The 27,915-nt window shown below is 34.1% G+C and overlaps 2 protein-coding genes across 9 annotated transcripts in view; one reads left to right on the top strand and one right to left on the bottom strand.

Annotated features, from left to right (window-relative positions):
- The first annotated feature begins 699 nt into the window (after positions 1–699).
- Positions 700–5,141, top strand: LOC119639457 (protein takeout). The gene is made up of 6 exons (XM_038036841.1): positions 700–1,141; positions 1,835–1,953; positions 2,055–2,176; positions 4,164–4,297; positions 4,616–4,768; positions 4,837–5,141. Exons 1-6 carry the CDS (start codon positions 1,075–1,077, stop codon positions 4,989–4,991), a joined length of 750 nt encoding a protein of 249 aa, XP_037892769.1. The 5' UTR covers positions 700–1,074; the 3' UTR covers positions 4,992–5,141.
- Positions 5,142–10,272: 5,131 nt separating this feature from the next.
- The window catches only part of LOC119639217 (axin), a 28,048-nt gene continuing 10,405 nt past the window's right edge, over positions 10,273–27,915 (bottom strand). For 3 of the 8 annotated variants that reach the window (XM_038036492.1, XM_038036491.1, XM_038036493.1), the window contains 10 exons: positions 15,081–15,554; positions 14,789–15,021; positions 14,040–14,720; positions 12,375–12,518; positions 12,181–12,277; positions 11,985–12,119; positions 11,659–11,914; positions 11,041–11,173; positions 10,676–10,987; positions 10,273–10,586 (listed from right to left, as the gene is read on the bottom strand). In XM_038036492.1, the coding sequence (XP_037892420.1) occupies positions 10,448–10,586; positions 10,676–10,987; positions 11,041–11,173; positions 11,659–11,914; positions 11,985–12,119; positions 12,181–12,277; positions 12,375–12,518; positions 14,040–14,720; positions 14,789–15,021; positions 15,081–15,173 (2,223 nt within the window). In that variant the 5' untranslated portion in view covers positions 15,174–15,554 and the 3' untranslated portion in view covers positions 10,273–10,447. The remainder of the gene's footprint in view (positions 10,587–10,675; positions 10,988–11,040; positions 11,174–11,658; positions 11,915–11,984; positions 12,120–12,180; positions 12,278–12,374; positions 12,519–14,039; positions 14,721–14,788; positions 15,022–15,080; positions 15,555–27,915) is intronic. The other 5 variants (XM_038036495.1, XM_038036494.1, XM_038036496.1 and 2 more) reach the window with 5 other exon arrangements.

A 27,915-nucleotide genomic window follows, 5' to 3' on the forward strand; every position in this document is an offset into this window, starting at 1 on the left:
TGAATTCTTAATGAAGCCTTGAGCAAGGGCAAGGGCATGAACGGGGCATTGTACATATCTAGTTAATAACTTTTACGTGTGTATACACGTAGTTGTTAATATTTCCTTTGATTTTCATAAGCCTACCTACACTATAACGTGGTGTATAAAATTTCTTTTGGCAACAATTTTCGTATTTCTCTTGATTCTCTTCGCTTCATAAGAAATACCAAGTGTTTGTAATTCGGAGAAATACGCGTCGCAGGCTGTAAAATGTGTGCATTTTTGATCGATCTACATACACACGATGACTTGATCACAAATTCTTATTAATAAGCAATCATCTTAAATCTTAATTCCCTTTACGAACCGTGGATTTCTGGATAAGAGTGGGATTGAAAATTTGCAGGAAAGATGTACATCAGCTAATAAATGAAGAAATGAAAACTTGAATTTGACTAAAAAGTTTGTTTTTGATATAACGATCACATCACGAATAGTTTGCTGGGTAGTACGTTTCACGTTTCACTTTAACGTGGTAGGAGTCAAAACATTTCGATTCAAACCGATAATAATTTCTCTCTTATTATAGTTTGTATATGTACGCCAATGTACATACATATACTTGCATAAAAGTTTGATGAAAGAAAGGTAAAAACAGAAAAATGTTTCTTTCTTTTGTTTAAACCTGCATAGCTGGAACAGTTTTCAATTCATTTACAATGTGTGAGGCGTGAAAGTTGTACGCATAAACATTCAAAAGAACAGCTTGATAAAACATATTAATCAATCATTAGCGCAAGAGCCGTTTCTTGTAGAACATAAAGCTAAAGTGTTTTCGAGTGCTCGCAAAACCAAAAGAAAGAAATGAAAAAAAGCTTTTTATGTTGGTGTACTTTGACCTAATTTTCAAATAAAGTGAAATTATTAACGATAACGGCTCAGATCGATTATACGGTCACTTACATAAGTACACTTTCGCTTCTCTTTTCATATAAAATTATAAATATCAGCGGAAGCTCGATCGTTAATCAACGGTTAATTTGTTCAAAAATTGTGATTCATTCACTCTCAATTAGAAAAATCAAAAATATCATGAAATCTCTTCTAATCCTTATAAGCATAGTCTCGTGTTTTAATTGCAACGTGTGTGCTCAACAGCGTAAGTATCGGAAAAGAATCCTGAATTTTGATACTCACGTAAATCGCTGCTTACGAACACTTCCATCCCTTCCGTTGATGGCTTTGTATTTCAATTAAAATTTTTTTATTTATTTACCGGTTTGAAAAGTCTGTGTGTATGCATAAGTGCGTGTATGTGTTTATATTAATGAAATTTTTTCAAGTTTATTCAACTTTTTAAAAATTTTTAAAATAACATTTTCTTCAGAAAAATGTGGCGAAAAAAACGCTGACCTTAAGCTCTTAATACAACTTTGAATAAAGCGGTAACAGCGTCAACTATGTAATAACGGAGTCAGCCAATCATAATTGTCTTTAGAAAATATTTGAGATCATCTTCGAAATTTGTTGCATACTTTCCTTATGGAAGCAAACGAATTCTTCACGCCCATAATTCAAAAAAATTTAAAATGAATCTAAGAAATCAACGAACTTAAAGCCAGATGGTGGAATGAATCGAAAAGTTCTTCAAGCTTCGGTCCTGGGCGTCGTTGTTACCTCCACATAATTAAGAATAACGTTAAATGTGCATGAAATTTCTTGAATATATTATTAGTTTCTGTGTGCGTGCATGTTTGTGAGTGGTTGTGCTCCATTGAGGCGTTTTGCTTAAAAGCACTTCAACATCCGCATGTACTTGAGCATTGTTTTAATACATTTTTCCATTTTGCAGCATATTACTTGGAACAATGCCCGCGTGATGAGCTCTATGTTAATGAATGTTTGCGTGATAGCGGTAACAAACTGGTGCACTATTTAAGGCAAGGTATTCCCGATTTGGATATTTATGAGGTAAATAGATACAAAGAAAGAAAAAATGCGACGAATGCACTGGCATCAGACTTCACTAATGCAAGCACAACTTAATTGATTACATTCGGGATGTTTCATAGATTGAACCAGTGGACATTGATGAAATTGGGATTGTGCTGGGTAGTGGACCCGATGGTTATCGGGCTGTATTTCGAAATATCCAAGCGTACGGTGTCAGCAATATAACAGTCACAAATGTCCGGTAAGCTTCAACATATTTTCATATGTAATGCTCAAGAAAGGAGAGAAGAATAACTCCTTTAAATTTAAATTTATTACTGTTATTATCAATTTAGCTAGAGAAATAAATTCAAAGACTAATGTCTTAAAGCATCTAAGGCTATTGGTTTCCCACTCCCATCTAGTTTTTAGTCTTAAAGACAAATATTTTGGTTAAGAAACTTTAGAGCACATTTACTTAAAAGCTTTTCAAGAGGAAAGTTTCACTTAATTTGCTTTTTTATGCGACTTCACTTTGGAAATGTATCTTATATATATATACATATATATATATATATAAAATATTTTTGACAAAGTAGTGCACCAAATTGCTTGCAATTAAATAGCAGATGTAAAGACTTTCTTCAAAAATTATTCGAAAGTTTTTTAATTTTTGGTAGGAAGTACTTAACCGATCATTTAATCTCCGAGTATTAAGAAAACTTACTCGGAAGCAGATATTAAGCTTATTTGGGAGAAAAATCAAACATTGTTTTTGAAGCAAGCAACAATGAAATGAATATAATGAAATTAGTTTTTGGGCTAAAAGCAAAATAATTGATCACTAGCGACACAGGCTACCATAATTGGCTCTACACATACGTGTAGATGTATTTAAGAATTAAAGCTTCTGAATACGTCAAAGCAATGTTACATCAGGCATTGCACTGCATAAAATCAGAAATCGAACCCGCATCGCCAAATCGAGTCTTCCATCGAAATTTGCTGTCGGCTAGGTATTTACGAAAGAATTTCAAAACCACCCACACATCTATACAATCAAAACTGGAAACACTTCTGCTTTCCATGTTCTTTGCTCGTTACTCATAACCTGCAAAAGACGCACGATATAGATTTGCCCTTCCACTCTAAAAAGCAGAAGAAGTCGGTTACACTCACCTAACATTACAGTGTGGAAAGTTAGTCATTTCGTTGTTTTTACTCTTTCCTAAGTTGAAAATGATGGTCGCAGTCGAACGTAATTTTCTCACTTGTTTTCTTTTCGCCACGGCTTTCTTCAAGACAGTGCGACACTTTAGAGTTCATCTGCTTCCTTCTTAATGCTCTTCTCAGTGACTTGCATACATAGAGACCACATGGTGCGATTTTAGTAAGCCTCAGATCTCTGGTGAAATGGTTAAGTTCATAGTTCCTAGTTTCATATTAGATCCTTTAGTCGGTATGTAGTCCGAATAGAGTTAATGAGTTTTACTCAGATTATGATATAGCGTAAAAACTTCATAGAAAATTGTGATTCTCCTATTGTATTCAACGTTAGCTTGAAACTACTCACGTACAACGTACATTGGGCTCACGCCAATCCTGTGTGAAATTTTTTCAAAACAATAATTAAATTTTTCTCACGTGTGTAGAAAATGTAGGAAAGTTTTTTCAAGCGTGCAAGCATCTATCAAAATTCCAAAATGGCAATCAAACATTTGCTGTTGGCAAACGTTAGCAAGAAGATACTTTCAGTATTTCATTGTAAGGTCGATTTTTTACAGTGGCTCTTATTGAATATCCGGGCGATTGAAAAATGAAAGACTTGCTTGCTATGAATTCCTGTTCATCGTTGTGTTGTGAGTTTCACTGCTCTATCTTTAAAATAATAAATTAGAAGAAATTGGAAATATTGAGTTCGTTGTAGAATAACTTACTCGAGAAGATAAAAAAAAGGAAACTGTTTTCTCGGTGCAGAGTTTACTTAAAGCCTTTTAGTTGCTAGTTTCGAAGATTTATAAATTATTTAAATCCCTTCAGTGTAGAATATCGAACTTTGATTGAAAACCATTTCCAGTTAAGATACCTGATGTTTGTTTATATTGTGATTGTGTAGATTGTCATAATGATATCTCATTTAAGTTAGTGAAGCATTAGGTGCAATTGAAACACATAGAGAGGCATACAAAAAGTTAGTGAGACCTTTATGAAGAAATTTTAATTTAAACTAAATGTTTCAACAATTTCAGATCCGATTTAGAAACACTACAATTTCAACTGACTTGCGAGATACCCCGTATCAAAGTTAAAGCACAGTATCGATCGAGTGGTGTATTGATTTTGGTTAAAGCCTCTGGTGCTGGAGACTATTGGGGAGAATATGGTAAAGTATACCTTATATTAGTTATAGTGAAAATCATCTGAATCACCTCGAGGCTTATAGGCTCTTACAAATCTAGTTACAATGTTGCCATGAACACGTGCACGGTAGATAAAAAACTGGGAAAACTGACAAAATCATTTACAAATCATGAAAAATGCTAATCCTTATACCATCGGTGAGGGGTATTTAAGATGAATTCTCAAGCAAATGGAATTTTACAAATTATTTACGGGCAATTGGCCCAAAATGCTTGCAGAGCACATATATTTCGATCAATACTAAGATTAATTTGTATTACTTTCTATTCTCTTTCCGCAGAGGGTGTCAAAGCCAAAATATACTTTAAAGCTTTACCAAGTCTCGGTACGGACGGTCGCACTTACTTGAATACTGAACAAGTAAAAATGGACTTCAATGTTAAGGACATAAAAATGGGTGTCGACAACATTGCGAATGGCAATTCAGTGATACGTAAGTATTGATCCGGAATGATGGTTAATGGTTAATGGTTTCACTTATTTCTCGTCTCGTGAAAACAGAAGCTGCATTAAATTTGTTCATCAACTCCAATGCTCAGGAACTTTTGAAGGAAATGAAGCCGTCGCTTCGTAGCAAACTGACTATGGTTATACGCAATTTTATGGATCGTTTATTTACGAAAATTCCTTTAGACGAATGGATTAACTTAAATTGATAGTAATTTAAAAATTGATATTTTAAGCGGAAGCGTCTTTCGAATAATTAACTCTTAAGAATAGTATTTATTGAAATTATTTATTAATAATAACTTACCAAACAACAACAGTAAGACGAAACAAGGAATAAATTATATTCAGCTTAAGTTGAATATTTTCATATTTACTGTTTACTTGTTTTTGTTATATTTGAATATTAAAAGGAAAAATGTACAACAAGTAACCTGCTAAACATTCATGAGGAAGGGATTATCCAGCAAATGTTCTATGTTATGTAAGAGTGGACACTCGTAATATCACAATTATTTGGTATGCAACGCAGGTTGTCAGCAAACAAGGCAAGGTATTTCCGATTTGGGACATTTACTATCATAGCCAAAACATTCAGCCAATAAGTAGCATTCATAACCTAACATTTGAGTAGAGAAGCTATAACAACGTAAAGAGAGAATTCCTTCACTCGGATATTCTAAGACATAAATTAATAATTTGACATCTAAACAAACTTTTTAGTAAAGTCGTAAGCCGCAAAAGCGCATTTAGTACCCTTTCTCTACTACACCCAGCACAACTGGTGCTTACGACATGCGAGATGCTCTTGAAAGACGCCAGAGAGAGAATGTTATAAATCATTGGTCAGTCAAGTCAATTTAACGCAATCCATTTGCTTGTCTGTAAGCGTTAAGATAGCAAGCTTTCAAATCTGCATTTTTAGCCAATAGCTGCAGATCACATTTAAACCCATAACTTCTTTATCAACATGAAGCTTGTAGATCCAAAGCATGTAGTAATGAGGAGTTTGGGTAGGCTTCGATATCGACAAGAGTTGCGAGAAAAGTGACTCATTCTGAAAGCTTAGGAGCTCTTTCCCATAGAGATTGGCGCCAAGCCTTAGGTAACGCCGATTATGGCCGATTATCTGGTGATTTCTTCACAAATGCAGAAAAGGCGGAATTATTTTGTATTTTACGCTTAACGGTAAATCAAACACTAATCTTTAAAGTACATTAATTCTAATAAAACTCATGTGGTAATGTTTCTGAATTCCTTTTTCTTCTCCTTTTTTACGATATTTTGTTTTTCTTTTTTATTAAAAATTACTCATTTTCAAATCAATCAACTATTTCACATACACGTTAAGATGGCGATTTCATATTTCTTAAAAAAATATTATTACATAAATATATATATATATATATATATATGTTACTGTTGTTGTTGTTGTTGTTTTTGTGGTTGTTTGTGTACATGCATTTGTATGTATACATAATCATGAAAATAGGCATAAGGTATTTGAGAAAGGTAAACAAAATAGAATAAATTGAAATCATAACCGTGAAGAGATATGATTAAATACTAAAACAATCTAATGTTAAGAAATCTTTATACAAATCCTGTGCTAGCAAATGCAAATTTATACGAGTTTCTAAATTTAACATTATCATATATGTTATCAGACGGCGATGAAGTGCTTATAACATTTGCATGGATTTCTAAGGGCTCATATACATAGCGGCAAACCGTTTCGAAAGCTATTCAAGTCGATCAAGGAGATCAAGTAGAAGGACAGTACGCTAATACCCGGTTAGGAAAGCGTGGAGCAAAAAGCCAAGTCTCTCTGGAAATACATTGTCTCTATTTTGAAAGTGCATTTATAGTGTGCGTCAACCAGCAATACAATTATAAATTCATCACTGAGGCTTTATATCCAGATTTAAAACATTACAAAACCCTCGCGGAATTCTTTACAGGGCCTTTACGTCACGGCATGAGGAGAATTGATCCGCATGCCCCATAAAATAAATAAAAATAATACATCTATCGTTTCAAATATTGGGAAAGCAGTTTAACTTACGACATTGTATTTATTTACATATTTCCTTGCTTTGGCCCAAGTTTTTTTGATATAATCAGCTATAGGTTAACAAAAAAGTGAAAGTGGAAAATATTTAGCAAAATCATCTCTAGACGAACTCAGAGAAGCTCTGACACTTGCCTTCAAACAATCATTGAAGTGGTTTTTAAGCACAGTATGAAATAATCTGAAGGACGCAAGACCAGAAAAACATAGCTTCTGTCTAGTTGAAGGATGAAGTTTGTTAAGTTAATCGTATCGCGATATGTGATCCTTATCGAAGAGGGTGATTTGGCTCGGATATAATACTATTCTCTGAGAAGCCTCCAATTATCTTTTTCAATTCACTCCTCCTGGCGGGTAATCTTTGGAAAAGTTTTATTTAACTTCGATTTAATCGACAATGGTAAGTAGGGACTGGTTGACAGGGGCAAGGAAGATCTTGTGTGCACATTGCTCTTTTTTGTATTGCTTCATTACAAAAAAAAAAAAAAAAAAAAAAAACAGGTCTTTAAGGCAATCAAAGCTCTCAAGTTTGCTCAAATCGGCACTGCCTCATAAATCATAGATGTTTAATAGGTAAACTTTTCTTTTTTTTTTGGAAAAGTCATAGCAGAGAATAAATGCATTTAGAAATTTGCGATTTTTTTTTTTTTGTTTTTCTTTTTTATTAGAAAGCACCGAAAACCGGATAGTGATCTAAAGTAGTCTAGAGATTCGGTCTAAACCGAATCCAAGTTCTTATCGGCTTATAAAAATTACTTAATAATCGTGCAATTACATAACGTTTTATTATATTTTTACATCTAAAAAATAATTTAAAGCAAACATGTATTAAAATTGCAATAAAGTCTGCGATTGAAATATAAAGGAAAAATGTGGTCATTTTTTACAGAACCAGAATAAAATTGTAATTAAAAAAAAAAAAAATATTTATAATAATAGAGAATAACTAAAATAAATAAAAAATTTGTGGAGGATATTTGCTTTTGATTCAATTTATACGGCTATCTTGCAAAATGCGTAAAGTCATCTTACACCTTTTCGCAAGATTTATTGCAGGCAGTCCATATTGTGCGTTAACATGTTGAAGTATTGGCATGTCAACTATGTCATCACTATTAAGATTGTATTAATATCAAAAATGAATACAATTAATAGGTACACAAAATGCAAAAATAAATACATGTGTTTTAAGATTTAGTTTTTTCTTTTCAATCTTTTTTTTCTTGTTTTTTTTTTTTTTTTTTTTTTTTTTTTTTTTTTTTTGTTCATTATAAAAATGCTTTACAATGTTGTTGTCTTTAAATTAATCCGAAAATTTTTAATCAATTAAATTTTTGATATTCGTTGATACAAAAATTCGTTTTCATTGATTTATTTATTTATTGATGTTTTTTCCTTTTTTTTTTTTTTGTTTTTTACTTTTGCTAATTTCTATTTCTAATAATCTGTGTGAATGGTTTCATTATAAAATATTTTAAACAATTGTCGTCGTGTGGCTAATGAAAAAATTTCATATTGCTTTTCCTTCCCGGCGTCTTAAATGAAAATATTTTAGTTTACTTAGCGCCCACTGCCAGACTGAAATAACTGAGTTATGATGCTCTCATCTGATCCGAAAAAAGGCTGGATTTTAATTTATTCTAAATCTAGTTTAGATTATGAAATATTAGACAAGCTCACATTTAAAGCCTTCAACTTTAAAGCAATCTTTCATGAGGGTGGTCATTCGTCCCCAGAATTAAGTATATATACCAATATAGAAAAATAAATGAACCTCCAACTCGTATCTTCTCACATAAGTGCGTAAGTCCAATTAAGGACAGCAATTACTTCTAGTGCTAGCGGGAATTTGTGTTGTAAACGGAACTTGTATGCCCCTTACTTGCGGTTTCATAATGCGCAGGTAGATATATATATTCACAGCAAAAATACACCTAATTCTCTTTTTACACGAATTATTTTTTTTTAACACGATCTTAACAAGTTGTATGCATGCGTTATATTATTCACAACTCAGTTAGATTACGTCGATTATATGTGCATATGAGTGTAGAATTACGCATAGGGTAAAGACGTAATGTGTGTTTTAAGCGATGTAGTTTGGTTTTTCAAAGCACAATTTATTTTTTCTAATATAATTAACGAATTAAAATGTGCAAGCACGAAATAAATTCTTAAATAAACGCTAACAAGACTTTTCTAATATTATGTACTGCAATCTACTATTTTCCTATTTAACCAATATCTTCTTTTACAGGAATTTTTGGGAACTCGTCTGTCGTGTAAGAAGAAAATTAGATGTACATTATTTAACCAAATTTTTTCGAACGCAGAAGTAGCGACCGTAGCTCCTAAAATAAACTTGTCCACAATCGATGTACACGTGCCAGTCTTATAGTTGATTCGAAGTTCTTACATCTCAATATCGTGGCATTGTTTTCAAAAATGGGATTTTTCTGTACATGGATTCGCTTCATAATAAGATAAAGCAGACTAGAAGCAATACATTTTGTATTGCTTTCTAACTTTTTCTTGTGCACATGCACATGCATGTTTCCATTGGCAAAATGCATGTATTGGATGATTGACATCTTTTATCAAATTGTTCCTATTAAAAGTATCCAGAATAGTTTCATAAACTTTAATTAGAATCAAGTGTTTTACAAAGTACAACATAAACTGTTCTTAGCAAAAACATTTGCCTGCTAGAATTCCCCATAAATTTGATCTCAGTGTTTGAAATTCAATTTCAAGTGAACATGAAAGATAGTTTGGTCACTTTCCCAATCAAATGAAATGTAGATCAATTAGTGATTCGTTAATTATGACCGCTTTATCGATCAGGTCCATTCTAACATAACGTTTGCAATTTTTCATTAATAATTCCATACAATTTAAGTATATTGACTGAAGGATTTTCAGTTTTTTAATTTACTTGACAGGATTTTGAAGAATTTCAATTAATAGTAGATGAGGTTGGCAGCAAATGGAAATGCGTTAATCAACTTTAAAACTGCATTAGCTGCATTAAGAATATATATATATATATATATATGTATACATACATAAGAGCTGCGGTACATTGCTGAGGCTATGCAAATGACAAAATTAGCACAATCTTGCGATGGACACAGGAAGAACAAGAACCGTTTGTATATCAAAATTTTCGGATTAAAATATAAAAAGTTAAACAAAAGTTAACTGAAATGAATACTCTACCACCCGTATTAAATATTTATTTGTTATTTGTGACCGTTAAGAAAGATAGTGAATATTATTATAAGGTCTCACACACACACTTTTTCTGCCGTTCGTTTTATAATCGAACGATTGAATTTGAAGTCCATACCGATAATTGTGAATAGTTAGTTATTCTCAGTAGAAAAAAAGTGAAAGTCGAGTAAGGAAAACACAGAACCTTAAGAAACGGTATTTTGCAACATATATAACAAAATTTTGTTATCGTTATTATTATTCTTTCTTATGTTTTATGTTTGATAAAACTTCCATTGTGAATATGCAACCAAAAATGTTGGTTTCTGCTCTAATTAACTAAAAAAAAAAAAAAGATTTTTTAAAAAATATTGCTTAATACTAATCGGATGGTTTAACCAGTGGTTTAACCTGACCCATCACTTTGCCCTCAAATAGCGGGAGGATGTCAGAGTCATTAACAATTTCCTCATAAATCACTGGACTCTCAGGATCTTCACAACGCGTTCTAAAAAAAAATCTGAAAATTTCAAAATATTATTTCATTTTCAACGTTGCACTAATAACGCATGAACGTACGGGAAAGACATGCATCGCTTGATTACTAACCTAAAATTACCCTTTTTGGGTAAATAATCCTTGAATTGTTTCAATGTTGGTTGTGTAACAGGTATTTTACTTCTGTATGGATATTCTTCGTCGCAGAAAGAAAATACCACCGTCGTTGTTTCTTGGGGCCTTAAGGGTAAAGGAGGTGGAGCCCCAGAATGGTGCAAACTACTGCTGCCGCTGCTACTGTTACTGAAAGAGGCCGGTTGCTGTGATTGAGTATAACGATGAGATCGTTTGATCTCTTCCAGTCTTCTTTTAGTCTCTTCCTGTTTTGAAGCTGTGCTACTTGAGTCAGATCGTGAACTGTAACTGTTTGCAATGAGAATTTTTCAAAATAAAATTTTTCAAAAAAGTGAGCAAACCTGTTATCTTTGTACTTCATTAGAGTATCTGCTAAGCTTATGCCGCTGTCTGTATTCATGGAAGGCCATTTACTTGTAAGCTTCCTTGAGGAGGAACTGTGATCTGGCATTGACTTTGAGTGTTTTATACCGCCTGAAACAGTAATAAATTCGATTAAGCTCTGCCGATAATAAAATTACATATGGACGTTAGATTCGTATTATTGCTTGTATTTGTTATAAACTTTTTACTAATTTTCGCTCCAGCACCGAAGAATAAAAAATATTACAAACGAATGCCTTCGTTTTTACTGTACAGAGATAAGTCAGTACATAGTGTTTATTAATTTTTATATACGTTTGGATTGCCTTAGAAAAACCTAATGGTGATGGTTCATTTGTCCGTTTGTAGCTTGTCCACGTCGACAATAGGCTAGATTAAAATCCATAGCAGATGTTGCGGTTGTATATATTTGTATGAGAATTGTCGCAAAAATATTTCGCATTGTCATTTAAAACATATAAATAGCTAATGAACATACCCACTATATGAAAACAGATTTTACAACATTGGCGTCAAAGTTTGCATGTCACATCTTTACATGCCTTAGGTATGCTGGTGTTTAGATCACAACTTACTTATACTAGTGGCACCGTCACTCAACATTCCTGAATCATGTGTTATAGTACGCCGTCTAATTGGTAGTGGCGGGCAGGGTGACATTATATCAGGTGAACGATGCGGCGTTTGATCTTTCCACACACGTGACACATGTTGGTCTAATATATCTTGATCATTATCTTCGTCCATGGCAAATTTCTCTCTGATAGCCTGGGCTAAAGCACGATCGCTGGCAAGCCTTTCATTAGTCGGCAGAGTTTCGTCCGATAGGTGCTAAATATTTAGCGAAGAAATAAATATTAAATGTTCTTTTTATATAGAGAGAACCACGCAAGCGACTTACATCTAAACGAGCGCGCTCTTCCATATCCTGTTGACGTTTCACTTCTTCTAATTTAGGGAGCAATTCAGCAAAAAGCTCAGCTCCCGTTAGAGGATGATGTTCATTCGAATGCAGGCGCTGCGTCCGTGGAATGATCTAATAAATATAGAAATTGTTTTATCCTCAATCGTGATTAAAATTTTTCATTCATTTTTACCTGGAAAGAGTTTGTTTCTTTGTTGAACATGGCATTTTCACGAATGGCTTTACTTTCCGTAGAACCATGTCTACGTTGTATGTAAGGCCTGCCGTCCCTGCAATTAAAGATACAACAATTGCTTTAGGAAAACTAGAATAAGGAGAATCATATTCGTAGCGTGAATTATTGTGTGCAAGTATGGCAGTACTTACATCGAACAGCTTGAAAGCGACATTGTATCGGAGTCAGTTCGTCCGCCCGAACTAACGCTTGCTCGTTCCGAATCCACACGTGAATTCGGTACGTAAGACGTATTCGGTTTGCCTGTGTACACATAACCAAGGGCACTACACACACTCACATGCAGATATGGAATATTAAATCCATGCAATTAACATAAATCATCAAAAAAAAAAAATAAAAAAAAAAAATGAAAAATGAAAAGAACACAAAAATCATATCAAATAACAAAATTGAAATTAAATACAAGAGAAAATAAGATAATATTTAAAAGCGAACGCCGATTAATGAACGTGATCGAGAGATTTGTTTCAAATATATTACATGACCAAATATTTATGTATTCAGGCGGAGATTTTTTTATATTTGTGCAGCAAAATGTTTACATTAAAAACGGACATAGAAAAAAATCAGAAATTTATTTGAAAAAGAAGAGAAAAAACCAAACAATGCACATACTTTTACGTAAATAAAAATTATTTAAAAGGATAATAAACACATTATTGCCTAAGCTACGCACTTATCAAATAGGAATGGTCAAAAATAGAGCAAATAGATGGATGCGTATTTTTTAACTACTTTCACAACTAGTTTGTATTATGTAATTTTTGGAAATTCTGACTTTTAATAATAACAGATTTCAATCTAAAGTAAAGTATACCGTTTGCGGCAGTGTATTAAATTTGTGCGGGCGGTTGTGATACTCAGACGGAATTGGGATATATCTATCTCTTACGATACGGCTGGATTCACAAATGCTCTCTAATTTTGCCTCTCTGTCCGACCATGTCTTTATGTGTTCAACCTGAAAAAAATTATCTGCCTCCTCACGGTCTGCCTTAATATTTTTTCAATCCTACTTGAAAATTCATTCGGCCATTATACCAGAATTACCTGTGGATACGTACATAACATTTATTTCATTGCCTGTATGTGAAAAAGAGTTGAAGAACAGATTTTGTCACCCGTCCTATGCAAAAAAATGGCAACCATTTTTATCACATGTCTACAGCCTAGCTACGAAGACGAACATCGCTTAATTAGCGACAATGTATTGAGGTTATATTTTATAATATGATAAATCGCAAAACCATAAATCGTTCATCTAGAAGCTGTTAAAAGAAACATTGAAGCAGCGCGTTTCCAATTTGGTATGAATTAGGAAACCATTTCGTGGGCTCGTTGTGGAATGTTCTGTTCCCATTATAAATGGGATTTTGAAAATAATTTATACATGTGGACATGTCAAGGAACGTGGGCGCTTTCGTTCGCTTTATCGTTGGCGTCGTCATTATAAGTGCCTAAATATAACTCATATCAACGATTTAAAAGTAATTTTTAACGGTATTTAGGGATATCATTCGCTATATTGTTTGCGTCTAATCAGAGTTATTCTTTGTCTGCTTTGTGAGCCTATTTACTATATTTGGTTTACAATAAACGGATATAGTTAGCTAGTTGTTATTCAGAATATTCCAAAAATTAAAAACGTATTTATGCTATAGTGGGGAAATCACGCATGTATCACGAGGTTAAGAGTGAAAAATTTAGTCAAGATGTTTAGTCTCTTCTGCTGGGCAGGATGATACGTTTTGTAAATGACTGTCTTTTGCAATTTATGTGTTAGATTCGCTTACCCAGGGGGGCGAATTTCCAGTCTTCTCGTTTGAGTCGCTAATAAAAGATCACGAGTGAGGCGTATTGGCAACTCAGTTGACCCTCGACCGGCTTCAACGCGCAATTTCTCAAAGTCATCATTTAATGATAATTCAGAATCTTCATGTAGGGTGGGTAAAGTCGAGCTGCGTGGCAATGTGTCTGTAGCACTAACCGATCCACTGGAGCTTGCCGATGTCGAGGGACCGTAAACGCTGCCACTAGCACTGCAGCTACCAATATTAACATTGGTATTCGCAGGGAAATTTACAATTGGACCCATAGCCGGTACGCAAACGTTAATTGTTGATTTATTAGAAATGGTAAGGGGCAAAGCACACGCCCCTGCGTCACCAGCTGCTCCGCTGCCGCCGCTGTTACTGCCACAGCTGGTCCCACTGCCACTGCTGCTACCAGCACTACAGCTTCCAGGTCCGCCACTGCTACTGCATCGCTCGTGGACTACGGACATTTGTCGAATGTACGAAATATACATATCCGATTTTAAAAACGATAAATACAATTCGTTGCGTATAGTGGCCTCAACTTCTTTCTGCATGCTATCAAATATATTTGAACTAAGCGAGACTTCATTCTTTAGGCCCGCTTTAATGGTGTGCCTTAGATCATCGGACACAGATAGTTGACTTTTTTTTAAAAACCTATCGTTAAGAAATTCTCCCTGAAAATGCATTCATTCTTAATTTTTATGAATGTGTGTGTCAATTACCTGTACATGGCTTGAATAATTTGTTTGATTTTTTCGGGATCGGTTTGTTGTTTTAGACCTTCGCAGGCAAAATAAAAATTTAAATGATCATTGTAGGCTGGGTGCTCCTCTTCTACGAATTTCTTGAACAATTCGACGCCATCCCGGTCTTCGAGCAGGTGATTAAATGTGCGGGCCCAATTTAGATAGGATGGTGGGGAATCCCGCATATGTTCTCCCACCCCTTCGGTCATCTGTAAAATCTAACGTTAAGCAGAAATAATCAAATAAATATGCAATGTTTTTTGTGAACCTTTCTAACGCGACTTTCTTCTCCGGGTACTGGTGGTCTTGGCCCACTACACTCATTATCATCATATTTTCGAAATCCCGATGAATGGCTCATGCCACTTTGATGTAACACTTTATACACTCAAAGTGATCTCTGCCGCTGGAACTTATGTTAGTAATTATGATGGCAACGTTTGAATGCTTATATAAAAGACGACTTTCTTTAACAGCTATCTTGAATTCCAGCGTGCGATTCTAGTGACTCACGTATATGTGTATGTATATGTTTTACAATTTGTTTTAATTGCATCGATCTGGCCTACATTTGTACGAGATGTAGGTATGTATACATAATTTATTAAACTAAATTTTAAGTCGCTTGACTTTTGATTTACACACAATTAATTTAATCACTGTTACACCCTTAATATTTAAAATATTAGAGTCATGGAAGATTATCAATACACTCTTATTTTGGAAGGCAGTTAGACAAGGCCTGCAAAGAAACGAATAGAATGCGGGTTAACAGACAAAAACGTATCCTTTGTATGCTGTTATAGATATAATTTCCCTCTTATTCTCTTAACGATTTAATGTATTCTCATGTCATTCTTTCTTTTCTTGTATTTTTACTTTTGTTTTAAATTTTTGCTATGCGAAATCTTTATTTTCAGGCATTTAATTGATCGAATAATGATCGAAATTGATCGAAATCCTTTACAAATACGGCCGGCAAAATAACACTATCATCTAAATCGAGAATCTTGTTTGAGACTGAAATCTCCAGAAGGGGTTACAGCAAAACATCTTTGGCAGGCCCGTTTACAAACAATCGGGGTGTGGCTTCCTTCCTGGAATTGATACGAAATACAATGCTTTAAATGCACTTTACTTCCTCCAATTTGTTCACTCTACACTTCACAGCTATCTTCACTAAGGGTATTGAGAACGTATCCCTAATATATCGTACGAGACATACGCTAAATAAATGATAGCACTTTCTCGCCAAGCTATTAAAAGCAGTTTTAATAAATTTCTGAATTAAAGTCTGTTTTTATTCGCAATGTGAGTTGCGTTCTGCTCGATATGCGGAACTATCGACTGAGGCAGCGAAAACTATAATAACTGAGACGACAGTTTAGACAGAACTTGATACAGTTACAACTAAAATAAAGAATCTCATGATACTTCCATAAACTATATCACTACAAAAAATCTCATTGTTATCTCATGTTAACATACCTACAAAAGCAGAAATTATCTTGAGTAGTATTTTAAAAGTAAATCAAATTATTAAGTGCCCACATTCCGCTTAAAACTTAATTATTGGCTTTGTAGAGGCTCTATCCTGCCTAATGGTCGAATTAATCTCTGATCCAAGCGAGAAACATGAAGGCACAAGGGATATACGTAATAGCGTGAGAAGTAGAAATAACGTAAACGTTATGAAACCGTCAGGAACGAGCACAATATATTATTTGAGGGAATCTAATGAGTTATTGTCGCTAAAGAGGTTAACAATAAAAAACAGAAGATGATGTAAATAACGAAAAGGAAGTAGCTACATTTTCTCGCATAAAAGGAAGAAATCCAAACATGCTCAAGTTTTCTATTTCTAAAAACTCTAAATCTCTTTACATCTCATTGTTGACAAAGAGCTGGTTCTCGGAGATGTTTCGTAGCTAATGTCAAAGTTGTAAGTGTATTATTAAGAGAATGTAGGGTGCATATCCGATGGACATTTAATTATATTATCATATTATAAGCTAAGCAGATTCCATCGTAATATATAAAAAGAAATATTCCCACTGAAGACACCCGTTTAGCTGTGGATATTTCATCATTGACAACAAATTTGAGATAAACATTCTGTTACTGTTTGCTACAACCTGCTAAAAGCTCTCACGTGCCATTTCCTACAAAGATTTTGCTTTCTTTATGGTTAAAACTACGGCTATTGTGCAAAATTTCTATTTTTGCCTTATGGTCTTACTATTCAACGCTATTCGACACTATTCAAACCCAGTTTCTAAAAACAGAAAATTTGCATACACTACGCGGTAAGCTTATAATAAATTTATCAAAAGTTTGTAATGTATTCGAACTACGGATCACCTCAGGTCTCAAGAAGTTCGCCGAGAAACAGCATCTTGTTGGTCCAGTTTCTTAATATCATCAGATAAATGCGAATAGTATCCCTTTCATTCGGAAAGAATTGCAAAGAAGACGTACGTGAACCTTGTTATTCCCCTTATCACAATCAGTAAGTAGCATGCGGAAGAAGTCCACAAATTCTTCACCAAATTAAAATTTGAATTCATTTATCCGTGGAATGTGGCGAAATGAGATAGAAATTTGAAAATGAACAGAACATTACCATGTTGTATGACCAAAAATGCTTCTATCCTGCTTCTATCCATAACTTCCATTTAACTCTTAACTTCATATGTTTATATGTGCGTGAGTAGCTAGGATTAGGTGATAAGAGAACTTCTCGTATTTTTTCAAATCACCCAAGACCTGTGCTACCTCCCAGTTTATCCATGACGGTTTGTGTTCTTTAAAGTTTTAGCTAATAAATGTTTACATCTCTTTAATTTTTTCCCTTTGCATGCATTTTGTAAACATAATAAAGTTATTGGATACATCTTTATGTGTGAGTTTAAAAAATCTTTACAAGAATAACGAACACGCAGGTGCTGACTAAGTCGCGCGGAAGAAGCATTAGTTTTGCAAATTGAAAACAACTAAGAACATTATAGCCGGGAAAGTTCGCCCATTGGATACTCTATTCCACTTCGCCTTTTTACGTAGTAATACACCAAAAATTTCAGATTATTTGAAGCAAAGATAAACTTCATCAAAATATCTCAAGACCTGGCGGACAACCTTCGATCGATATAGTAAGTAAAAGCGCTTAAGCCCTTCGGGGTGTTACATAAGGCCGCACAAACTTAATACGCCCTGTATTACAAGTGTTATAGGACATAAAATTGCGCTGATGGTGGCGAGGCCTATGCCTTAGCTTCTAAATTGCAGTGTGTGAAGTGCCTACGAGCGAATTATTATTTTAAACCTGTTCAACGCAAATGAGATGATTTCAGTTTTTTATATCAATTTTCTTCGACTTTCCTACTTCTAGATAATGGGATAAATGAAAACATTTCCGTCTTTTAGATGTTTCCAATCAATAATATCAAATCTTTCACTAGTAATTAACTAAAATGCTCTTTTATTTAATGTTTAATAGTCAACTAAAATGAACAAACACACCGTAGTCTACGAAGTATTTGTGAAGGGAAGTCATGTTACGTTTTTTTTCTCTTATTGTTAGTATTGCCTTAAAAAAGTCATCGAGGAAGATGACAGCAAAGAAATCGAACATATTTAAAGAATTTAAATGTTTAGAAAAACTGAGGGTTGAAAGGAAGAGTGATGCGCGGCCATTTTGAAAGCGATTTTGATTGGTGGATGAAATCGACCAATACACTCCTTCAGGACACATAGAACAATATAATGAAGGACAATAATTCAGCCATTATTATGAACAAAATTGAGAAGAAGCAAAAATGAAAAAAATAAAAAAAACAAACAAACAAACAAACACCACAGCATCGACAAACGAACATACAAATAAACATAACATGGTAAGGTACACGCGTACTTACTTATATGAGCACATGCACCATCAGAAGTGAAATTAAGAGCAGCAAAGGAAGCTCCGAATAAGTGTACTTTGTGAAAAACACTAACGTCACACAAAGATTGTAAAATCAAAGCAGCGGCAACAGGGTTTTTTAAAATTATCTTAGTGGCGACGTAAACAATCGCATCAGCAAAAATGTGAAAAATGAACGCGTTCGCCTTACGACGTACTTTGGGCACCCATCGCAATATATTTTATAACTTTTCAGCCGTGCAACTCGAAAATCAATATTAATTAACGAAAAGATGGCACACGAGACGAATTTGCAGAAACCAATGAAATAAATTCTCGACGGAGTATGCAGCCTTTCACGAGCATTTAAAATATATTTCAAAAAGTATAACTCTGACGATTATGCTGCATCCACACGTCCCAATGCCAAGCCTGCTCATAGAGAGTCTGGGCTCGTCATTCCAAATGAACCTTTAGCCCTAAAGCGTTAGGGCTGAAAATGTTCAGAAACAGCATGGAATAGTGAAGTAAATGGTAAAGCTTAAGAAAAGAATTTCGTGCACATTTTGAACTTACAGCAGAAGCAGAAGCAGATATTGATAAGAAGGTTGATAATAGCAACCTTTCAGTTTCAGTATTTTTATGTATCCTGTTTTTCACTGCGGAGTAGCATAGTATCGAAAAAAGTAGAAAAAAATGTCGTTAGATTAACGTTGGACATTGCGTACACACAACATAGGAGTAAATGTTAACTTGCGACTATTGCCCATATTTTCCTTATAAGGCACCATTCGCAGGCGGAAAAGTCTTCAAATTAAAACGCCATCGAAACGCGTTCGTTTTCAAAATATGAAAGGAAAAAACATTTAAGTAGACTATGATTGAAACATTTGCAGAGGAGATTGCACGAAATTAATGAATCGGCCAATAACTCTGGGGACTAAACAAGTAAAACTTTTTTTTTAAATTCAAGTTTCAATTCATTGCAATTTCACTATCAACTTTTGACAAGGCCTCTTTGTTCCACTGTAGGTAAACGTGGCGGCGCTGATTTGCAGAACAACTTTCTCATGCGCACATTTTCGTGCAAAATAGTGAATACTTCGCATTTTGACATCTTCAGATTTCCTTTCCTCGATTATTCAAAATAATTTTTAGGCATTTTGTGATCTTTTCTGGTGTAACCATTTTTCCCTCCATCCGTCCACTGCACTAAGCATAATCGGGGTCTGTACGACCTCACATAGAAACATCAAAAAAAGGACCGACATATTGTTGTTTTCGATAGGAAAAAGTGTCCATAACAAAATCAAGCCAATGCTGTACTTAAATAGTATTTTATCCCGCGCAAAAGTAGTATTTAATCTACCCAAGCAATTCGGATTTCTCCCAAAAAGTGTCACTAAAAACGTTGTAATTTGTGAACAAATAATCGATCTTCGCTTTAGTATCGGGAACTATTGGCCAAATAATTACATTATTATTATTACTATACTAACCATCGAAGAGTGATGATGTACTCGTTTTGTGCGCTTTGCTTGCAATACGCAAAAGGAAGTCCTACGAAGTGTAAGTAGTAAGGATCGATTTAAGTCTATTCGCCTGTGTAATGAAGATAAAGATATCGATTTTGAATTTGTTATAAGTAAGTTTTTGATTGCGGCTTAGTATTGAAAATGGTCCAAATCGGCGAAAGGACACGCCTACCGTGTAACAAAGCTGAGAATAATTTTGCTGTCTGGGTTTTTACATTAGCAGCTCATAATATATAATAAAAATTGCAAATAAACAGTCACGCCCACACACAAAATTCTAGGCTATTGAAATTTAATTGTTTTTTTGTTTTGTATTTCCTTTAACACAAAGGTGTTGGATGTAAAAGTTTGGATTGCAGTTGAAGATTACTTTACTTTTTAGTGATGATTTATATAAGAAATTTGATGTAATTTTGGAACACATTCCCATTGGCAAATACTGGCATAGGTACGTGCAATTTGTGTAGTATAATACTAATATAAAAATTTACAAGATCTACGATATTTACATCATTTATAAACGCAGCAATAAATATAATATAACGTAAACTGTAGTAGTGTTGCAGAAAACCAAAACATTAAAACTTTTTTCTCCAGCACAGGAACTGCAATAAAAAGCATATTGTGGCTCAAGTGGAAGGAAGGGAAGATAAAAAAATACCGCTAAAGCTTCAACAGACACACGAAACTGTTTAAATATATTCAAAGCGTGAGTGATGGTGAAAAACGAAATGCACATAACTTATTTGATGCATGCACTTCTTGTTTAGATACACAGCGAGCAATTCATCGCATATAACCTCTTAAAGAGAGGGTTTGAATAATTTGAGGCGCCATTTGCGTACGGCTTGCTCTACATAACGGCTAAAAGAACAAAGAGAAGACTAAAATTGAATGTTTGCCGCAACACACAACATTAAAGGTGGCTGAATGGATTTGAATGAAATAGGAAGCAAATATGTAGATATTAATATGTACTATATATAAGTAGGTATGTGTATAGGCAGTAAAAAGGTGCATAAAAAGATTATTACTTAGTGTACACGATTGTGTAAATGAGAAAGTTTAATATGCGAATTTTAATTCAAGATTACATATATAAGAAGAAAAGGGCGTTTGCATTGAGACGAGTCGGGAACGAAAATCGAAATCGAAGTCTTTTCGAGTCGAAGAAGTTGGTGCTATTTTGAAAAAGAAACTCTGGAATGGCGTGTGCTTCCTACACCGGTTCAGGTCGTTCATCTATTCTAGCCGTTGAAGAAAACGAAAACAAGCAAAACAAACCGAGTCCGATTATTACTAGTCGGATGTAGATATATTTAAGCAGATATTTCGCATCTGGAGTAAGTACTTTTACAAAAGTATCTAACTGTTAGCTTCCATTTTTGCAAATGCACTCATGGACATATCAATAGCACAAACTGCGCCGTGAAAATAAAAACAAAAGTTATTGAGGGTTTCATGAAAAGTGAGAAAAACTTACTTCTACTTTAATGTGCAGCTTAAGGTACACTAAAAAAATTCAAAAATATTTAATTAAATGAAAAAAATACTTATGTAATGTTTATAAAAAAACGATCACAAAACTTGTACATAGAAGTTTGACATAGAAACAACCCAAAGTTCCTTAACTGGAATTGGACTTACGGTAAACTATAATAATAGCGGAAAATAATCGCTTTCCTGCATTTTCCATTTAACATGTAATGCTGTGTCTCGAATTGTCTGCAATTGCGTAACCGGTTTACAAAAATTAACGATACGAGGACGACCGGAAGACAAATTGACGAAGACATATTGAAGAAGAAAAATTCATTCGAATTTTGATCTAAACTTGTTTTATGCGTACATTCCTAATCGATTTAAGATTCTGGACGAAATTATCCACACAAGCGACCGATTTATTCTAACTGTGTGGATTAACGTCATAGATTTCAGTACAAGTTATCAGTCTTGATAATATACGATTGACTTTGTTTTTTCTCTTTTTTGTTTTGATTGATATGATCAATCACTCGGAGAACCCTTCTACTACTTCTATTCGTGTAATGGTTCGTCGATGACCGTCAGAAAATAGGTAGCAAAGATAAAGAGAGAGGGAGGTGGAGGCCTAGTGAATGTGCTCAATCAATTTACCGGCTATGTACTCACTATAAGTACGACCAAAGCAAATTCTACAGCACTACATTCTACAATGTCGATCATTACCTGCTCATGTTTGCTACAAAATCACAATGGCAGCCTAAAAGAGGGGCTTTCTGACGATTTTTTTGGATAGAAGGGAAGATTGATTGCAGGATAAAAATATTTGAGGAGATTGTTAATCATCCCACCTTTTATTATACAGACCTATTCAGAAATGATTCTAACCTTGTCTGCCTATCCGCCCAAGTCTTTATGTATTCTTACTTGTTTTAAAAAGGGACCTGAGCAACTCTATATGAAACTGCAAAATTGTAGTCTTTTATAACTTAGCGACATTTTTCCATTCCTTTCCATTGTTACGTCGGCTCTAACAGATTGCTTAAACCACCTCCTACGCCGACCTGGATCCGTTATTTTATTATTTAAAATTATCTGCATTTTACACATTTTAATACGGATGATTTTGCGAATGATTTTCGAAGCGTGATGCAGTTGTGTACCATGAATCTATATATCATCCTTCCTAGATGCCACCCTCGCTAGCAACCCTCAGAAGTAAACGTCGGACCGACTCGTACTGGATTGCAAATTATCTCTTCTCGCTCATTCACTCTATGCCTCTACCCCTCCCTCCCTCTCTCTCTCTCTCTCTCTCTCTCTCTTTCACCCTTTTTTCATGCTGTTGTCAATTATGGATATGGTTTTTACAATTTAGTTACACAAAATATCTAAAACAAGTATACATAAGGGCAAATGTACATAGATGAGTGAATGCATGGTTCGGTGCACATCGTCCTACGTTCGAGAGTAAAATAGTAATGCTTATAATATAAAGATGTACATTTTCTATTAAAATTCTGGCACGATTACAAAGGACGAAATATTTGCTTTCATTTTTTGTTTTCCATCGCAGCACAAAGAAGTAAAGGAGCCTTAAAGCTATTATTGTCTGTTATTTTTCAGAAACAATCATTAAGTATGTATGTTCTCGTCAAAACATAACGATATGAAATACTTTTCATGCTTATTATTTGAAATCTAATACAATGCAAAGCAAGACAATGGTATGTTTTTCAAAATTATTAAAAAATATTTATGCTAGATATTGTACCTACGAGTATATCTTTAGACGTTCATGCATGAGTTTGTGTGTATTTTGGCGGGGTTGCAACGGTTACTAACTCATATAACAATGAAAATTCTCTGTGGCGTCCGACCGACCCTTTTGCTTTGAATTTTACGCATCACAATCAGAAGGTATTACAAACTACATATTAATAGGATTTAATTCATCTTTAAAAAAATATTAGATCTTTTTTATAAAACAGCAACGTTTATGCAACGAGTTTATTTAAAAGAAACTCGTCAAAATGATGAAAAATTATGAAAACATATGTAAGATGTGTCAACCGAACTTTTTTTACTTTTTATAATTTTAAGCATTGCTATGTAGTATAATATGTTAGAACATATCCTCATGCATTATCGATCCTGACTGGCAATCAAGTTTATTAATTTCGTTTTTCACATGTCAGTTAGTCCATACTTGCCATTGCAGCGTCATTTTTTCGCGTTAGGAGACTTGTAAAAGTAAAGAACGCGAACGGACTGGAAAGTTCGTTCATGGAAATCGAAAACAAATGCGTTCTACAAAGTATTCGATATATATGTCAAACTCGACCATGCAAGACTAAAAAACCAATCATGGAAACACTAAGCGATTTTCGTAAGACTTTTCTAAATCGTGTTTATAATTCAATAAAAGCAATTGAACAAAAATCGAATTGAACGTGTTGTCGCGTCGTCTTCTTCTCTACATATTTATTAATACTTTCACAGAGATTTTTCGTTATCCTATTAGATTTTATGCGAATAGTAATTACCTTTTAATTATCTTTGAAAATGTAGAAATAACACAATATGTCAACACACAATTGCCACTTAAGGATCCTTAGGGATAAGTGTCGCCTCTTTTTAACAAAAGATTGTAAAGACAAAACAGAGCACACACGCAGCAGCACCAAGAAAAGGTAGACAGAAAACATGCGACAAATTCTCGGCAAACCAATAATTTAAATGTGGAAATGCTTCTTGTAAAAAGAATAATTGTTTTGTTTGTTGTTATACGCAAACACAAATACACACACATACACATATACATATATATATATACAAATGCAAGGTATGACGATGGCGGTGATGGCGGTGTGACAAATGAATCCGCACAAAGTACACTGTTAATGTGCAACAAGCAGCACAAAGCTAAAAAGTCAAACTAAAACATGGGTGTTTGAAAAAGGATACGGTTAGCTATTGAAAAGGACCGACGACATCGTTAATAGTTGCTACGTATATATCATGTACTTTGTACATATATACATATGTACAATTATATTCATGTCCCGATATTGTGCTATATATATATATGCATGTATTTATATATATGGAGTTGTTGGTTTTTATAGTATGACTGTTATGCGTGTGTTTGCGTATGTATAATACAAGCATCAAACTTGAAGGGTGTGAATACGCTTGCATGGCATGAATATTTGGGGTTGACTTTGTGCCTTGAAAAAAGGAAAAAGATTGAAAATATAGAAAACCTTGCAAAAATACTAGATACGAGTTCGGATAATTGAATTTCATTTTGAAACGGAGTAGAAATGCGAAATATGCGACACCCAGTATTATCGCGGCACAACAATACACTTTACTTGTGCTTATTTACTTCAACATTAACAAAGATGTTCTTTTGTTCAAAGATCTTTAACGAGCGAAAAGGACGGAAATAAAGCTACAAACGCCATTGCAACCCTCATCCAAATATATGCGCAAGTCCAAAAAACACAAACGACTGTTGCTTTTTATTGTACATGCTGTAGTAAATAGTATTACTTACTACATACATTTTTTCTATCTATGCGTATATAGCATTTAATACATAAACATATAGTATACAGCATAGCATGCAGAGTTTGTACTGAAATGGGAATTCCTGACATTGAGGCAATTGTTAACAAATTTGTTTTCTGTTTTTTTTTTTTTTTTATAAACTTTTAATGAGTTTCTAAAGAATAATGGCGTAATTTTTCTCTTTGTCGTATAGCAAACTTTTTAGTCCGCAGATTAACTACATTTATCAACTTGTTTGTAATAAAATCCTAACTTCTCCACATACATTTGCCAATCAATTGAAGCTCATTTCAAGCTTAAATGTATGTTTCCTTTTATAAAGAATAGATCCAAAGAAAAATCCGTAATTTTTCCTAAAAAGCTTGAGCACTGGCCCAATCTAACAGCAACAACCGCAACAACAACAACAACAAGATTAGATTTTATGCCCAGCATTAAACAATCTCGTATTAGAACTTCGAAATGCTATTTATATCACGCCTTCAGCGCAGTGCTAGGTGCACATATACTATATACGTCCCCTTGACTCACACTGTAGAACTTTTTTAATGCAACAACAACTTACGAGACATTGCGCTATAATAGAAGAAATTTTATAAATTTTCGTGAGCAATCGACATGCGACTAAAGCCAGCTATTACAGCCTCTCTACAACTATTATTAAGCGTACCTACGTTTAATAAATAATGTGTAATATACACCTGCATACATGCATATATTATATTAGTATATAATATATATTAAATATATATATATATATATATAAATACATACATATGTATATATTTGTATATATGTATTTATACATATTAATCTGTGCAAATTGTAAAAACTAATACTTTTAGATAAAACATTGCGCTGGATTTTAAAACAAGCAAAACAAAACAAAAAAGAAATTGTAATGAGGTTAAAAGTTACCGCACTATGGTGGTATTTTCACGTTTCAAATTATGTTCACTGTCTATCTAGAGTCTAGACAAAGAATTGTTGACCTTCATTACAGTTGTTTTTATAAAGTCTGTGTAAAGTTTTTTTTTTTTATGCTCACATTTGAATGCATAGACATAGTTTAGCAAATTAATAAAGAAAATTTCAATTTTTAGTTTCGGTTTAAAGGGAAAAAGTCAAATCGCAATGTAATTTAAGAACAAGTAAAAACACCATAGAGGGACACGGCCCACCATTAAATATCCTACAGCATTTGTTTAATGCAGTTACGCTCATACGCCATTTCAGAAAAAGGTACTATGTACATGGGACTTGGTCGAAAAAGTGATCCGATCTAAACCATTAGTATCAATAGTATTTATCCTAAGAACAAGAAACATCAGTGTGACAAATTTCATCGAATACTTCTCAAAATTTGCGCCCCGCAGGTTGAACAAAAGAATATAAGGCGGATGGGCCGACACACGGACAGACATAGCACAAGCATAGGCTCCGCTCTCTCGTCCTTCTCCTTTTGCCCATTAAGAATTGGAACGGATTAGGTAACGCTTGGCCGTGCATTTATATATATGTTGTTGTATTGTATTGTGTAAAGTAAATAATTTTTATTTTATACAATGATTTTGAATGCATCTTGAATGAATGTCCAATGAATAAATATCGTACACGCTCCGCGCACACGGTATTGCAGCTCGTTTTCCAATCATGTTGATATCTTTTCTTATAAAATGAAAAAGTTTTCGGGAATATTTTCAAATCTCGCTCCTGCTGTCCGACTATTTCGATTTCTTGAATCACCAAAAGGTGTGTAATTGAAGAGAAACGTTGTTTGTCCCAATCACTCTCAGTAAATCTTGATAAGCAACCATTCTTTGGTTTTGAACGGTGGATAGCTGTTTGCTAAATTGTTAACCTTACGAATCGAAAATTGCACTACCTACGGGATTTTACAACGCGAGGTTATATTGTTTTTTGGTAAAACGCCACAAGACCTTGTTAGCATTAACGCTTTATCACAATTAATTAGGTATTTCTGAACAAATGCATAATTTTATGCTTTGTATGAATAGGATTTCAAATTGGTTTACTTTGTTCGGTAACAAAGATTTGCATGTGTGATGAAAAGTGCCGAGATTCATAATCAAAGTGCTTCATCAGACAAAGATTTTTAAATGGTCTTTATGCTTTTCTTCTGTCTCTTCAATTGGGCGTCTTAGCGTCTCTTCAAATCCAAAAAGAAGAGTAATAACATTGCTTTGGGGACATGATTAAAGAAAAAAAGGAATTAGATGCGTTGTGAAAAGCCTTCAATGATAGCTCTCTGACATCTTTGTATTCGCCACAACTCTTGACTTCACCCACGGGAAGTCTAGTTCACAAGTTTAAGAGTGACTTGGCAAAAATGCCCAAGGCGCTTAAAAGCGCGACAAACTATCGGTAGCTTCTCTAATTGCCTGCTCTATTTGACAAAGCAAGCTTTCCGGTAACAATATTTCCCAATTCAACCGACTTTCTAAATATAAGCAGGAAAGCAGGATTTCAAGAATTCTGTAGGCTGCAGTTCTTAACAAACAAAATGGAAATGCCCAAACAGTTGGGCTATTATAATGCCTTACGGGTATGTAACAGAAAAGCCCTAAGTGTGGGCTGCGAACTTG

The sequence above is a fragment of the Glossina fuscipes genome, unplaced genomic scaffold (assembly GCF_014805625.2).
Source record: "Glossina fuscipes isolate IAEA_lab_2018 unplaced genomic scaffold, Yale_Gfus_2 112, whole genome shotgun sequence".
Lineage (NCBI taxonomy): Eukaryota > Metazoa > Arthropoda > Insecta > Diptera > Glossinidae > Glossina > Glossina fuscipes.

Excerpts from the sequence above, each read along its gene's own strand:
- LOC119639457 (XM_038036841.1), top strand. The coding sequence starts at position 1,075 with ATGAAATCTCTTCTAATCCTTATAAGCATAGTCTCGTGTTTTAATTGC. Across the intron at positions 1,954-2,054 it reads CCGATTTGGATATTTATGAG|ATTGAACCAGTGGACATTGA; the intron begins GTAAATAGATAC and ends GATGTTTCATAG. Across the intron at positions 2,177-4,163 it reads ATAACAGTCACAAATGTCCG|ATCCGATTTAGAAACACTAC; the intron begins GTAAGCTTCAAC and ends CAACAATTTCAG.